The sequence below is a fragment of the Gasterosteus aculeatus genome, chromosome 10 (assembly GCF_964276395.1).
Source record: "Gasterosteus aculeatus chromosome 10, fGasAcu3.hap1.1, whole genome shotgun sequence".
NCBI classification, from domain to species: domain Eukaryota; kingdom Metazoa; phylum Chordata; class Actinopteri; order Perciformes; family Gasterosteidae; genus Gasterosteus; species Gasterosteus aculeatus.
In genome coordinates this window covers 13,637,769-13,653,608 of record NC_135697.1, presented here as the reverse complement: position 1 = coordinate 13,653,608, position 15,840 = coordinate 13,637,769, and the positions used below count along the sequence as shown (strand labels likewise).

The following is a 15,840-nucleotide window of genomic DNA, read 5'->3' as shown; positions in this document are numbered from 1 at the left end:
TATCCCTCCAGACCACAACAGGGCAAAGTCCCTTATTGAAATTAACAAGCTCATACTTTTACCATTTGCGCACGCACGCACACACATGCACCACTTGAATGGGAACGCGTGAGCGCTCAGGGACAGACACACAACTGATTTATACAAGCAAACACGCATCTCGCTCACACGATTGTGGACAGCGCCGTACCCACAATTTATAAGACGCAAACACTCAGCTGCAATTATTGGCTCTGATGCATGACTGTTGCTATTGTTTGAGGGTCCGTGAGATGGAACCAGCTCAACAAGATATTTTATTTCTCACTTTTTTCCCGCTCCATTCATGTCATATTGAATGACGCCGTATGTTTCACTGCGTTGTTGACCGTGGTTATATGAAAGCCAACTTCCAGCAACGTTTCTAGCCCACAAAATATAATTACTGCAATGTAAGAAGACACTTAATATTTTTGAGATTTCTGATTTTTTTTCTTATAACCAATACGTGCAGAAACCACTTGTTTAAAAGCGCTGATACGGTGGTTTCACATCTGTAAGGCAAGGCACATTCATTTGTACAGCACATGTCAACAGCAAGGCAATTCAAAGTGCTTCATTTGAAACCATTAAAAAACTTCAGGCAAAAGAAAAGGAGATTTAAAAATAATAAAAGTAATAACAGACAATAAACGAGAATAAAAGTTGCAGTGCAGTTAATTAAAAAGCATCCACTCCATCCTTTAATCTGGTTTATTCAAAGTCAGCAGCAAAGAGAAAAGTCTTCAGTCTTAATTTGAAGCCGCTGAGAGTCTCAGCAGACGTGCAGCTTTCTGGGAGTTTGCTGCATTTATGTGGAGCAGAAGAACTGAACGCTGCTTCTTGTTCGGTTCGGACTCTGGGAACAGAGAGGAGACCCGTCCCAGATGACCTGAGCGGTCGGGATGGTTCATAAGGTACTAAGAACCCTTTATGATACAGCATGTACTGCATTGATGGTGGAATCACAACAAACTGACATAGCGACCCTCTAGATTAAAAAATGTTAATTGCCTCCGATTGCCATATTCATTCGCATTCATGTTTTTGTCATCGTGACGCACTTCATAACCAGGCTTTTAATCTTCAAGAAATACAGAGAGCCATTTAGGATTCCATTGGTGTTTGTACATTTTCCTTTTCAACAACATGGTATCAAAATGAACTCTTCAGGAAACGTCTGTTCACCGTCTAGAATCCCAGCTGAGGGAAATATGAAAAGTGAAAAGCAGCCCTGCCTGCATGCGAGTGCTATTGACATCCCCCCCCCAAAAAAAAAAAATCAGCAGGTTTCTTATTGGTATGAGGCTTTCGTAGCAGTCAGCCTGTGGCTGGGCGTTCAGTCACCGCGGTCGGGATTGGATTGGCATGGGAACTGGCACCGGAGTAGCTTGGCACTGTCTGGGCTGGAGCCTACGAGGGAATTATCTGCCCTTCAGACGCATAAGGAATGCCTGGGACCCGTGGCAGTGCCTGCCTGGCCGTCGCCACAATTCACTCGGAATAACCTGGATATACGAGGCATTCCTGAGAACGCAAAGTTTGTCACATAGGGAGCCTGTCAAAGAGCGCTATTGTGGTTTTTGTTTTTCTCATTATCTGATAGAGCTTATATGAGGTGTGAATAAACCTCAGGAGAAATAGCGGCGGACACGGGCAGCGTGTACGTTTGAGATGTTGGCCTGCTGTGATTTGAGGAGTCAGCAGGGCGGCAGGGCTGCAGTTGTGGGTCACGCTGCTCGCAAGAGAGAGCGAGAGACGCGGCGAGAGAACGGGCCGAGCGAGAGAAAGTCCTCCCTCCTCATCCGGCTCCCCGACGCACGGATAAATAAAGAGGCTAAAAGCCGAGGAGAAGGAGCAGAAAGGAACTTTTGTGGCTTCCGAGTGGGGTCCCTTTCATGGCGGTTCCCACAGCACTAGGCCTGTGATGACATTCCCCATGTTTCACACATACACACACACACACACACACATGCGCGCGCGCACACACACACACACACTGACGGGCCCTGTGACTGCGGTGACTTTCGCTGGTGCCGAGCCCCAGACGGGACGGCGAGGGCCCCGAGAGCCACAGGCAGCCATTGTGCTGTCGCCGCGGAAACCAGCCTCTTTATGTCAGACATGTTTTTCTGTTTGTTTTCTTTTTTATGTCTTTAATGTGGGCAAGGGGGAATGTTTCCCCTCTCATCCGCCCCCCCCCCCCACCGACTGCACTGCTACGCGTTACCCCCAGCCCCCCAATACCCATCTCCCTCCTCCGCCTCCTACCAATCAATCCGCATTTGTTTCTCCTCTTTTCCTTCCCCCACTCCATTCCAGTCCTCCCTCGTGTTGTCTCCCCCCCTTTTTTTTTCCCCCTGGAGATTGTCATTTGTAAAGCTCTTTGCTTAGACAGCCCATATCTTTGTCGTGGTGTTGCGGCCTCCCTCTCACTCATCTCCTTTTTTTATCTTCGCTTCATGAGGTTTTGGCACAAACTGGCACTTTTTTTTCTTCCTGGAGTGAAAAAACAACAACCAAACAGCAATTCGCACAACTATAAAACAACAAGACCTACCCCCAAAAGAATTCTGCCTTTCCCACGCTAGGCCAATTTTCATCACAAGATTAAACAAACTCCAAATAACTAAATGAAAGAAACGAGGGAGGTTGGGGGGGCGTTGTATCTGGTTATGATTCCAGTCTCCAAAAGAGCCAGGAGAGGATGCCCCCAAAGTGCTCCGCACGTACCGAAGAAATAGTAAACTGTTACTATTTTTAAGGGCTCGAAGAAAGTCGTTCGGTGCCATGACTCAAAAGCATGCCGGTCCTCGTCCGTAATCACTTCATTCTGACTGCGCTCCGCCGCCACATCACACGCAGGACAATCTTTTATGAGCCGCAAAGAAGACAAAAAAAAAAAAAAAGAGGAGAAAAGGGGGGAAGTGAAAAATAAAAAGTCCCAAAGGCTAACCCGCCGTGTCCCCTCAGCCATGCGATCGTGCGTCATTTGATAACTGGACCCGGCTAATATTAGCCACTGTAAAACTAGTTTCGCCCAAGCGCTTTTACTTAGAAGCCGACAGTCATTCAAGTTTATGGAGGAGACTAATTCTTATTGCATGGAGTCATGCTATGCCTAATTCCCCTATCGGCTTTCTATTTGTGTCAGTGTCCAAAGAAAAGGGCTTTCAGTGGAGGAGCTTTGCAACTGTGAAAGGAAAAGTACAAAAGGAGGAATTCAAAACAGGAAACAAATGCATGTGTTTCCTGGTCGGCTTGAAAGGGTTTGTATATTTGGACACCAGGTTGGTTCAGAAAAAGCTCCCTCGGAGACACGGTGCTGCGTCCCTGTTCAGGGCGGCAGCTCTCTGACAGCCTCTCACTTTCCCAAATCCCCCATTTGAGTTTACACCTCAGATTACGGCCTTATCAGGGTGGCATCCAGCCAACACCTCGTCCCTACGGCAGCTCCCAAGAGCACGGGTAAGCCCCTAAAAACCAGTATAAAAAAACTGGCCGCCGCTGCACCACAGGGAAATGTTTAGTGTTCCCAGAACGGGGATTACAGTGAGTATGCCGAGAAAGACAAGAAGACTTTGGTGGAGGAGGGATGAGGGTAACGACAAGCATCATTCCATATGCCGAGGGAGCCGATTCCTCTTTTATTGGGCTTGATAGATGCTCTTATGATTCAAATTGACAGAACTGAAATAACAGATGCTTTCGTTCTTCTTCTCCTTTTTTTTTTACTGATTCCAAATGAGTCTGTTTGATCAGACAAACTTAATCAACACTGCCTTGTGTTTATGAATGGATAATACACAACGCTATTAATTAAATACAAGGGGTTATTGTTTACGAGTTTCACACAATTGAATTGCCAATGTTTTGGCTACTTTGGTCAAGTTTGCATTTGTGCAGAGTGGTGGAAGAGGTGTGGTTGTCACTGAGCATTTGATTGGTAGCTCACTAGTTATAATAAATGCACTAAAGAGAACTACAGCAGCAGTTTGTTAATCCTGATTGACTGGCTTTCTGGCCCCAGCAGGAAAATGTGTTTACTTCTAATTTAAATAAAATCATTTGCTGCGTTGATTTAATTAATTTAATCGTTTTTCCTGTAACCACCGGCAACCGAAGAGGCACCGGGGCAAGAACCACAAATACATCACAGATACGTGATGAGAAATGTGGATGTGGACAGATACACATTCAGGGAAGTAAAGATGTTCGTACGATGTTCATACTTGTGCAGGGAACTGATTCTGTTCCCTCTGCATGCGGCTCACGCACAAACACATTATTGTGTCTTGGCCCGAGGTCAACGCTTGAGGACGACTGGCGGACTGTATATAGTGCAGGAGGCTTTGATCTGGGGACGTGGCTGTGGCAAAGACGGACAGCCAGAGCCGAGGAACGGCGCTACCGGAAGCTTGTGGCCTGGGACGGCTCCATTTACTACTCTGGTTCTGGAGCTAAATATACAATAATAAAAAAGGCTAGATTTATTTCAGACTGCGATACATTTACTCTCCAGCGAGGGAAGAAAGGACTGGGAGAGAGAGACAGACGTCTCCAGATTACCAAAGGACATTGAGTGATAATTACAGAGAGGAGGCGAGGTTTTCCCGGCTTGTTGTCTCTTCCTCTGCCACCACAAAAGGAGAGTGGCGTCTCCAAGATGGGCGCCCGCTTTATTAGACTACCATTGATTGGCATTTGCATTAACTGATCCCATGAGGGATAAAAGGACGGCGACACACGCACGCACCATGTGTGCGTCGTCTATTCATTCCCCTCAGACATGGCGTTTCTCTTAACGACATCTTGAGGCGAGTTGCCATGAAAGTAAATGTGATTCAAATTCAAACATTGTCTGTATCTTTTGCTGAGCATTCTTTCAAAACACACACACACACACACACACACACACAAACACCCGGACACACACATACTCAGCTTCACCACCAGTCCACCGCACTCCTCTCAGAGCTCTTTCATCCCCGGTCGAGGGTCCTCTCCGCGGTGCCTCTGTCTGAATTCCAGAGATTCTGGGATAATTCAAACGTTTCACGGCACATACTTGGTCCCCCCACGGGAGACAGCGGCGGGGATGGAAAATGCCACCACGTCTCTCTCTCTCTCTCTCTCCCTCCATTGTCCCTACTCTTTAATCAGGCCCGCTCTGTGGCTGGCGCTGCCACCGTGGTGTGTCGTGTCGGCCTCGGGGAAAAGGCCGGCCTAAGTGGCTGTTATGTGCTGAGGCGCGGACCGCAGGGACCCGGAGGGGTGCCGCCGGGGTGCTCTGTGTGGCGGCCGTGGGTCTCGCAGCGGGCAGCGCGCCGACTGAGCGAGCGCCCGAATCTGGACGCGGCCTTGCGTGGCAGCCATCGCTGCATCTAGTTAGCCAAAACCCAGATTTTAAATGGTCAATGTGATGTGGTCCTTGGAGGTCGATGGGTGTAAAACCAGCATTAAGCCGCCACACGGGCCCTGCTAGTGTTGTAGAGGGGGTTTCCTGCCCAACGAAAAAACAAAAGGCCAGAAAAGGAGCAGGAAGAAGGTCGGCCAGCAGAGATGTACCTCACAGTTCAAGCTGCACTCCCGCTTTGCTCGCGGCGGGCAGCCGGGGTCAATGGTCGCTCTACCTTCGGCCCGCAACGCAACGCGCCATCAGGTCAGGTTTACGAGGACCGAGTTAAACCCAGCGGGTTCATGCTGGTTTATATTTAGTGCTTATAAGCGTGAATAGAACTTTTATGAGGTGCCATAAATTTTGTTTTCAAAAGAGGGTGAGCGCGGAGGCTCATGTGCGCCCAGCCTGCGGTTTCTCTCGGGCCTCCACGAGGCCTTTGTATTCGCCCTGTTTGCCATGGGAAAATATCGGAAACAAATGAGTTGCAAATAAGTCGCTGTGGATTGTGCTGAGAGGGTGTGGCGCGGCTCTGAAGGAACTACTTGTTTACGCTTGTAGTGTCTGAAAAAAAAATAAAATAAAAAGAGGAATTATTTTCCCCCCACGAAATGGAAAGCAGATAAACAAGTATTCCCGAGCAGACAATGTGGGCAGGCTCCGGCCGGCCTGCGGCTGTGCAGCGGCATGCTAAACATGATATTAGAAGGAGGGTGACACTTTGAAGCTCTTTCTGCAGATCAACATCATCTTTGTCGTATCAATGACTTTCCGCAGTGGAGAAAGTCAGACATTACTGAGACTTCATGGAAATCGCGGTAAAATAATGGTTTGTGCAAAGAAAAAAAGGCCCTGTGTATGAATGCGCAGTTAAAACGATACAATGCAATTAGCCCACGTGAAGGTGGTTACAGCAATAACAACATGTTTGATTTTTCTCTACCCGTGAATCTCTTCTCAGATTAGCCTACGTGTGTACTTGATTTTTGTCAAACATTTTGTCAAAAACTCGCTGAAGACCTGCTGTCATCTGAAGATTATTTTGGAGATTCATTGGTGCATTTCTCTCCGTGTTTTAGTGCATTTTAGAGCTGACTGTTTTGATGTTGTTGTTGATGACAGTTGAATGGAACATTGTTAAAAATAAAGTGTTGATCTGTTACACCGTGCACCAACTCAATCGTACTTTGTGCCACTGTTTTGCAACTACCAATTCAGATAATTCTGCTATCTCCAAGGTCTTTTTGTCATAATACCTTATACCTCATCATACCTTATAAAAAGAGGATCTGATAAGTTTGCAAATACAATTATAGCCTCTAAGTATTCTGGGTTTGCAAATCAATCTCCACCCACAATACATTTTATGTCTGTATATTTTGTTTATTTGGGGTAATCAAGACAGGTGGTTGAATAGAGAGTGTATTTTAAGCAAAATGCTTTCTGAGTTTTCATCTTTACATTTGAACTCACCTCTAATGATGTAGAAAAGATAAGTAGAAGACATCGCTGTTGTTGTGGCACACTGTATGTTCATGCTGCAAACATGCTTACTAACTTGAATATTCTTATTTTTCTCCATAATACTTTTCTTGTTATTTTTCTGTTATTCTATGGACATATTATGTTACTGTGTTGTAAAGCATGATAGCGTTGTTATTTTATCATTATTAAACCCAGATGCAGGCGCTGGAATGGGCCACGCCCCCTCGGTTACCGATTGGACGAACGATGAAACGTCACGCATTGCTGAAAGCGGAAGTTTTTTATGTGTCAAAACGGGACAATGAGCCGTGCTAATCCTTTTGTCATGAAAACGTTTTTCTTACGTTCAGTCGCGTAATTCCAAAGGTGAGCCCTATTGTTTGTGTGTCTCCACACGCTGCGCGAAGTGCAGCCGCTGGGGTTTTGTGTAATAAAGTCTCTCTAACTGGCTTCCGTTACTTAGCTTGTTAGCTTGTATGCAAACACATGGTAGAGCTGTTCGGCTGTTTTGTTTTCCTGGTCGACGTGTCTCTATTTGGTTTGTGTAGATGGTATTGGATCAGGTTTGTAACGTCGGTTACTTCAGTTCAACACGTTGTACACAAACGTCGTGCGTATATGGGCTGAAGTTAACTTACTAACGTTAGTCAACTGTTTTCCTCTTTTCCCTTTAACCCATGTTGACTTACGTTAACTAACGTCAGTCTACTCTAACAGCTATTCATATATTCTCATCGCAGAGCAAATATTGTCCCCAAAACAATACATTTAGAGTACATTTGTCACACAAGATCACAGCTGATGTGCTCAGTGGTTCCACATGAACTGTTTGGCACTACAGGACCTCAGTGTACCTCTGTGCCGTTGAATCTGACCCATCCAGGACTGCTTCCCTCCCTGCCAGGTGTCGCCGAAGTGCAGACATGGAAGTGCCGTGCTACCTGCCCAAACTGCTGCTGGAGCTCAATGAGCAGCGCAGGCGGGACTTCTTCTGTGACTGCAGCATCCTCGTTGAAGGCCGCGTCTTCAAGGCCCATCGCAACGTGTTGTTCGCGGGCAGCGGCTACTTCCGAGCCCTCCTGGTCCACTATCTGCAGGTGAGGACGGCACATGGAAAACAAATCTGACAATTTGGCTGAGATAGTTTTACTATTGTGTTATACATGTCATGGAGCCTTTTTATAAAATAATTCGACATATATGACTTCCTCTTGGGTTTGGGGGCGTCTGGTGTAGTTTGTAGATGTAACAGTTAGTTCTCGATCATTCTCGCTGACCGTTAACAGCAGAGCTCTTTACGGGACGGCATCCTCTGCACCTACTGACAAGCGCTTTATCCGTTTTCAGGATAACGGACAGCGCTGCAGCACAGCATCGCTGGACATCGTTACCGCCGATGCCTTCTCGATTATTCTGGACTTCCTTTATTCTGGCCGCTTGGCCCTGAACAGAAACAATGTCATTGAGGTGATGTCGGCAGGCAGCTACCTGCAGATGACCGATCTGGTAAACTTCTGTAAGGGGTACATCCACTCCTCATTGGACATATGCAACAAGGGGAAGGAGAGGAAAATGGGAAAGGATGCAGGGACGGGTCCTGCAGACAGTGGCACCCCTGCTGTGACAGTCGCCTGTGGGTCGGAGGCTGCGGAGCCTCATTCGCAGGCTGCAGAGGCCGATAGAGGGTCGGGTTTATGTCCGGAGTCTGTGACCTCGGCCCGAACCCCCTCGTCCATCCCTGTCGACGAGACTCCGGGCAAAAGCAGAGACGTGGACAGCGACTACCATTCCAGGGAGGAATTTGCATCTGGGAGTGAAGAACAAAAAGGACACATGGATCAGACTAACCTCTCTTCCTCTGCATCGTCGACTTTGACCCCCGAGTTGGTGAACCCCAAGATAGAGTACGACCCCGACGAGGAGCTCGAGGAGTCCCCCGACACCAAAGACCTGGCCTCATATCCTGGGCCCTCGCTCCACAACCCTCATCGCAGCAGACTACTCCCTCCCTCTCCTCCCAGTGAGCGCTCTCCCTCGGGATACAGCCATTCTTTTAATGCCAGGCATCTGATGGAGATGCTGGCCAAAGGTGAAGGCCCCAGTCCGCTGGGGGACAGAATGGGACAACATTTTACCCAAGGACCAGGTAGCAGCGCGGCAGGAGGCAGGATGGATGAAGGTTTAGGGTTTGTGGGATCATCTATCATGGAGATCCAGTCCGATTGGCTTGGAGAGGAAACAGGTAATTTTCAACCGGTGGCCTAAAGCGACTAACGTTCCTCTCTGGGCTTCAAAAAAAGAAAATAGAACGGGAACTATTTCACCTTCAATGGGTTCTCGAGCATCGAGGTAAATCTGAACTGTTGGCCTCTCTCTCCTCCTGCAGGCGACGGTTTGGTAGTGCAGGTGAAACTCCACAAGTGCCCATTCTGTCCGTACACCGCCAAGCAGAAGGGAATCATGAAGCGACACATCCGCTGCCACACAGGAGAGCGGCCCTTCCCCTGTCCCATGTGTGGCAAGAGGTTCACGCGGCAGGAGCACCTTCGCAGCCACGCCCTCAATGTAAGAACTCATCATAAGGTCGTCATCCCACAGTGGCTGCAGAAAGGAATCGTGCAAACCACTACCTGCCTTTTTGGTTAGCTACTGTGAGCTCTCTACATCACGTGGCCTATTTACCAAAAAACCTGCTGACATGTCTCATGATCTTTTTGAAATGATTATTGATTCCATTTTCCAATTGAAGTCAAGGCTGTTTGCATCACGGTTTGTTGCTGTGATTTGGTATTTACAAAAGAACTGCACTCTGATCCCAAGTGACTCAGACTTTGAAGATTTTTATGGTCAGCCACATTGCAGTCGAACAGAATCAGACTTCAGTTCTTGAAAACGATTGTCCCATTTATTTTTATTAGTTATAATAACGCATTTCTGATTGCGGCGGTGCAAATTCCCACTACGAATTCAATTATCTTTCCCTTCGTTGCTTTTCATTTGCGTCGCGGTCGCTGCAGAATTAAATGGTCAATAATACACAGTAAAGATGTAGTGGTTTTTACAGGACCAGTTAAAGCCAATGATTGTGAGCAACTATCTGTAAAGAGCAGCTGTCTGTCTCTGTCTGGAGTTGAATTTTCTTACTGCTGCTCAGTGATAAGCACATATTCTGCCTCCTATGTAATATTGAAAACATTGGAGTTGCTTGTGCAAAACGACACACAGCATGTTTTTATGTTCCTCTCTCACTGTGTTGACCACCAACAGGTCCATAGGCACAACTGGCCGATGCCGTGCAAGAGCTGCAGGCGAACCTTCACGGGATCCGGCGTCACGCCGGGTCTCCGGCGCTTTGGCATCTGCGACGGCTGCAACTGCGTGACGACCACTAACGACGACTCCGCCGCCGGCCAAGCCGAGTCCATGGAGCGCACAGACGTGGGTACGGATTGGTCCAGCTTCATGGACGATGTGGATGAGGTGGAGGTCGGCAGGGTGGAGGACTTGGTGGAGAAACGGATGCTTGAAAGGCAGCTGGCTGTCTGCACCGACGTAGGCAACGCGGTGAATCTGTAGCGTGCTGCACTCGGGGAAGAAACCCATTTCTTGAACTGTTATACTTGTCTAACTGTGACCGCTGCTGTAAGAGACATTTTCTTATTGTTTTGTTACATCTCCAACCAGTTGGGGGCGTCGGGCCACACGGTCACTCTGATTAGGGGCATCGCTGGAGACAGGACGCCGAGATCAAACGGTGGAAGGAGTGATGATTGGAGTGGCACGGCGACGCTGAAACAATAGAGAGGGACATGTGTGTCAACCGTGCGTGCTATTTAACTGGAAAAATTTAACTTAAGAACCAATTTTGCAGTGACGGCTCAATGAAATGAGTCAGAGTACGTACAAATGACCAGTTTCAGGCTATATGAGCAAATACAGAATCCCTTTATTCTCATTTCTAAAGCCTTGCATTTAGCAAAGAAGGAAATTGCCATGATGAAAAACATCCATCACTTTATTTAAGACGCTGTGCTACTTTTAAGTCGCTGTGTCAATTTCCCAATAAAGATGAAAAAAACATGGGATTTGAATACGGACATGGAGGCGGGTCCGCCACGTGCCGTCCTGAGATCGGAACGCGCCACCTGCAACTTTTCGGTCTCGGCGCTCCTGAGGTGGTTGCCGTTGGCAGGAGCAAGATGCGTGATAACCAGTGGTAGCAAATGTTAGGATTTCAACAGACGTTTGAAGGTTTAGGAAAATGGATGGAAGTCCGAGAATGTGGCCGTCTTCGGTTTATGTCTGCAAGGTAATAAATTGCCTTCAATTTGAAACTGGACTTTATTGCAAGCAGCAACCATGTTGGCCTTTTTTTGATTGGCAACGAGGTCACTGTACGGTTATTAATGTGGAGCGATTGCTGTAAGAAGGCCTTATTTATTGAATCATTTGTAACCAGAAAACAACAATCCTTTTGGAGATGTTATGCTCCATAAATTCGCCTGTCTGCAATTTGCTCCAGGGTTTTAAAAATATTTATTATAACAAAGTTGGTCTTTAATTTCTTTTTTCTTTTCACATTTGCTCAATTCCAAATGTATTTTAATGTGCTGCATATAAAGAGAATACGGCTGTCACATGTAGCGAAAATATCTTAATTTATCAAATTTCTTTGAGGTTATATTGGGTGAATTGAGAATATTATTGCAACAAATGCATTGTGTAATTGTTGAAGTTTGGAGTCACTTTTCATATGGTTTCTTCTTTCATTCATTTACTTTTTTAGGAATAAAATGAGTGTAATTCCTAAAAAACCAAATGTATTATTTACATTTCAAATAGTTTGGGCCCCAAAATAATGAATATAATAAAATGTATCTTTGCTTAAAGTCCCAACAGTCTTACATGCCAGAGGAGAATACCGTTACATTTTGAATCTGCATAAATGACCCACCCTCCTTCTTTGACACAACGGTGTTCGCTAACGGACTGTGAATATTTTGGTAAGCTGCATATGTTTAGGCCCCTCTGCAGAATACTGAGTTGAACAATAAAACATGTCAATGCTGTGACTTGTTTGTCCATTGCGTAATCTAATCTAATCTAATATACATTGATCCAATTCCAACGGTGCAAACCTTCTATCTCTATTGTGATGTTTTAACAAAAGCTGTGCTGAAGCAACGTGGGCCCCGGTGTTGAATCAACACTAAACACTATTCCTTCAATCACTGTGTAACACTGATTGAGCGGAGGGGCCGGTGGCGCCCCCTGGCGGCTTAACCCCAACCCGGAAAAATGATTCTGTCTGCGTGAAAGATTCATTGAAGGCGCAGGCTTGTAACTTCACATTAAGAAAACAGTCATATCCTTTTTATTTTTTATTTCAGGGTTTGTTTGTACGGCTGTTGGAATTGCACAACAAAAACAAACACAACGATTTAGTTGTGTCATCCACCCCACGTGAGGGCTGCCGTCGGTGGGGCGGCGACACAGTGGGTCCTTCCCCTCGACATTTCACAGGTGTTTACCCAAACGCATCAGGCAGGAAGGAGTCAGTCGGATCCGTCCGACCGCAGCAGCAGCTCGTGACACCTGAGATGCGGGCCGCGTGCTTCCTACCCGCGTTGTGTCTGAGCCTCCTCCAGGTCGGGGCCCCCCCCGGGGCCGCGGCGCGCTACACGGCCGACTGGGCCAGCCTGGATGCGAGGCCCCTGCCGCCGTGGTTCGACGAGGCCAAGGTCGGGATCTTCGTCCACTGGGGGGTGTTCTCGGTCCCCGGCTTCGGGCGGTTCAGCGAGTGGTTCTGGTGCTGGTGGAAGCAGAAGCGCGCAGAAGAAGTTAATTTCATGAAGAAATACTACCCACCGGGCTTCGAATACGCGGATTTTGCGCACGAGTTTCACGCAGAATTCTTCGACGCTGATAACTGGGCAGAGATATTCAAAGCTTCTGGAGCACGGTATGGTTGTTTTTCTAGTGGATCCATAAATGTGTACAAACCTGTTCTACTACCAAGCTGGTTTGTTCGCTCGGTCACACCTGCCGCAGGTGTCACCCATTACTGTTTTGCAGTTAACTTTTATTTTTTAAATTCGATTTCCCTCAGTTCCTCTTTCTAAGCTAAACAAAAGATTAACAAACAGGAGACCTTCACCAATGTTGTTCATAACTACCAACTAATAACTGATCATATTTAGCAGGAGTAAGAACCACACAAAAAAATATCCTACTCTTAAAATATGATTTGTTGTAACTGTGTATTAGTGTACAGTGTGTTTTGCAGCTTCATTCAAGCTTCGATTTGATTATTGTAAACAATATTGATTGTAACAGAGTGATGCACACATAATGTATGGTGACATTTGTATATTTTTTACATTTTTAACGACTTTAAAAAAAAATGATTTTAGATTCTCATAATTAAACTTCTGCACGGGTGTATTTTTAGCTACGCCCAGTATGCAGCTCGTGACCCAGCTGTTAACCAGGAAGTTCTACCCTCTTCTTTGTCTGTCGTGTGTTTTAAAGCATTCATTTGCACGTGCTTCTGCAGGTACGTCGTATTCACGTCCAAACACCACGAAGGATTCACAAACTGGCCCTCACCCACCTCCTGGAACTGGAACTCGATGGATGTCGGTCCTCACCGGGACCTGGTGGGAGAACTGGCTGCAGCCATCAGGAAGAAGTGAGCAGATGTTTTGTTTTATACAATTACATGTTTTTCTCATTTTAGTCGCTATAGTGAGTATCGCAAATTAAGGAAGGAAATTAAGTTGTATTAACTAGAATTCAGTAAATCTGAAATGAATCAGGTAGAGAATAATTCAAATGAATAAACTGCTTTGTGTATTCACTCTATGTCTCTGTTTACAGGTCACTGCACTTCGGCCTCTACCACTCTCTCTACGAATGGTTCAACCCGCTCTTCTTGGCTGACCAAGCCTCCGGATTCAAGACTCAGAACTTCGTTGCTGAGAAGGCCCTTCCAGAGCTCATGGACCTTGTGAAGACGTACAAACCCGATCTGATCTGGTCCGATGGGGACTGGGAGGCGACCGACGCCTACTGGAACTCCACCCAATTCCTGGCCTGGCTCTACAATGACAGCCCAATTAAAGTAGGATCGAGCTTTTCCAACCACGTTCATCAGAACCGGTTTATTTTGTCCCATTTGATTGGTACTTCGGTTAACCACAACGTGTTTTGTTGATTAGCAGCATTTTTCTTCTTTTAACGAGAGAACCATTTGTGTGTTTCTTCAGGACGTGGTGGTGACCAATGACCGGTGGGGGAAGGGCTGCTACTGCAAACACGGGGGCTACTACAACTGTGCGGACAGGTACACGCCCGGCGAACTCCCGGACCACAAATGGGAGAAATGCCAGTCCATCGACACGCTTTCCTGGGGCTACCGGAGAAACATGAAGCTGCCCGAGGTCATGGACCTGCCGGCCATCATCAAGGTGAAGGGTCACAGTAGGTCATCACCTAGGACTTGTGTACGTCCAGTCGTTTCGTGTTACTCTAACGCCCCCTCCCTCCCCCCCACAGGACATGGTGTACGTGGTGGCGATGGGTGGCAACTACCTGCTGAACATTGGGCCGATGTCCGACGGCATGATCGCCCCGGTGTTTGAGGAGAGGCTGAGGGGACTGGGCGTCTGGCTGGGCATCAACGGGGAGGCCATCTATTCTTCCAAACCCTGGAGGGTCCAGAAGGAGAACAGCACTCTCCCTGTCTGGTGAGATTGGGATTTAAAAAAAAAGAAAAATGTATTTAAGCGAAGCAGGTCATTGTCCAGAAATCTACCCTGGACAGGATTTTGTGATGTAAAATAAGCTTTTCTTTTTGTTCCCGTTCCAGGTACACCGCCAGAAACAACACCGTTTATGCCATTTTCCTGGACTGGCCGTCCAAACAATTTCTTCAGCTCCCAGCGCCAAAGATGTCGGGAGCCACGACGGTAACTCGTACATCTTTAAGCCTGCAAGGTTTCATCCCAGCTGTCTTAAAATGTCCTAATGCTAAAATGTCCACGTTACCTCACACAGGTTACGCTTCTCGACAACCCTAACGTGTCACTGAAGTGGGCCCCGCTGACGCCAACAGCTGGACTTGTGGTGATGATGCCTTTAATGCCAGCTTCTCCCGGGAACGCCTGGTGTCTGAAACTGGAGGGAGTAGTCTAACGTCAGAGCGCCGTAACAAAACCCGGAGTGAGTCTTTAGGTCGAGGGACATCTCTGTCCTTGCTTTACTGTAATGTGTGTGGGAGGTGAGGGATATCAAATCAGGTAATGAATATAAATTTGCTCTATATAATAGTCATACTAAAAGGACTAGAGACAATTGTGTGCCATATTTCTGTAACCTGAGTCTTTTAATTGTGGTCATGTTTGTATGTGTGCGATGGCCATTTCTTCTGTTTGTGTTACTGTAATCTCTTTTTATTCAGTTAAAGCCCTGATCTTTTGGGAAAGAGGACAACTCAGGGTCTTGTTATACCTCCAGTAGTTTACGTGTTTAATAGGTATTTTTGACGGAAGATAAGTGAACCTGGTCAAAGAAGAAATCCTTATTGTAAATGATGTCTGTTTGTAGATGTGGCAAAAACCAAAGACGGCGTGGATTATTTAAAATGTTGCTTTGTTCAAGAGAATATGACCAATGCACAACTCCATTAATGCACATGAGTGCGCCCCAAACAAAGTAATGTAGGACTCACTTTTGATCATCGTACGATACGCTGTCAATCAATAGATCAAACAGTTCAACGTTATATGCTATAAGACCACTATGTACTCAGTTTTTTTTTTGTCTTTTTTGTGTGTTGGAGAGTTTTTTTTTACAATCGTAAAATAAAAATAAAGGCTCAGAATCAAATATGTCACAACAGCTATGTGCTCAGTAGACTGCCACCAACGCCAAGAAAG

The 15,840-nt window shown here is 46.5% G+C and overlaps 2 protein-coding genes across 2 annotated transcripts; both read left to right on the top strand.

The window, feature by feature from the left end:
* Positions 1 to 7,115: 7,115 nt before the first annotated feature.
* On the top strand, positions 7,116 to 11,973 carry zbtb8b (zinc finger and BTB domain containing 8B). The gene is made up of 5 exons (XM_040187943.2): positions 7,116 to 7,267; positions 7,806 to 7,998; positions 8,249 to 9,143; positions 9,288 to 9,466; positions 10,169 to 11,973. Exons 2-5 carry the CDS (start codon positions 7,825 to 7,827, stop codon positions 10,475 to 10,477), a joined length of 1,557 nt encoding a protein of 518 aa, XP_040043877.2. The 5' UTR covers positions 7,116 to 7,267; positions 7,806 to 7,824; the 3' UTR covers positions 10,478 to 11,973.
* A 226-nt stretch (positions 11,974 to 12,199) lies between these two features.
* LOC120826036 (tissue alpha-L-fucosidase) lies at positions 12,200 to 15,790 on the top strand. Its single transcript, XM_040187944.2, has 7 exons — positions 12,200 to 12,863; positions 13,458 to 13,592; positions 13,781 to 14,024; positions 14,170 to 14,370; positions 14,459 to 14,649; positions 14,772 to 14,871; positions 14,960 to 15,790. The coding sequence occupies exons 1-7, from the start codon at positions 12,502 to 12,504 to the stop codon at positions 15,095 to 15,097; spliced, it is 1,371 nt and encodes a 456-aa protein (XP_040043878.2). The 5' UTR covers positions 12,200 to 12,501; the 3' UTR covers positions 15,098 to 15,790.
* Positions 15,791 to 15,840: the final 50 nt, after the last annotated feature.

Bases quoted from the DNA above. Each gene is read 5' to 3' on its own strand.
- zbtb8b (XM_040187943.2), top strand. From the start codon at position 7,825: ATGGAAGTGCCGTGCTACCTGCCCAAACTGCTGCTGGAGCTCAATGAG. The intron at 9,144-9,287 runs GTAATTTTCAAC...CTCCTCCTGCAG, and splicing joins TTGGCTTGGAGAGGAAACAG to GCGACGGTTTGGTAGTGCAG. The intron at 9,467-10,168 runs GTAAGAACTCAT...GACCACCAACAG, and splicing joins TTCGCAGCCACGCCCTCAAT to GTCCATAGGCACAACTGGCC.
- LOC120826036 (XM_040187944.2), top strand. From the start codon at position 12,502: ATGCGGGCCGCGTGCTTCCTACCCGCGTTGTGTCTGAGCCTCCTCCAG. The intron at 14,650-14,771 runs GTGAGATTGGGA...TTCCCGTTCCAG, and splicing joins AACAGCACTCTCCCTGTCTG to GTACACCGCCAGAAACAACA. The intron at 14,872-14,959 runs GTAACTCGTACA...TACCTCACACAG, and splicing joins AGATGTCGGGAGCCACGACG to GTTACGCTTCTCGACAACCC.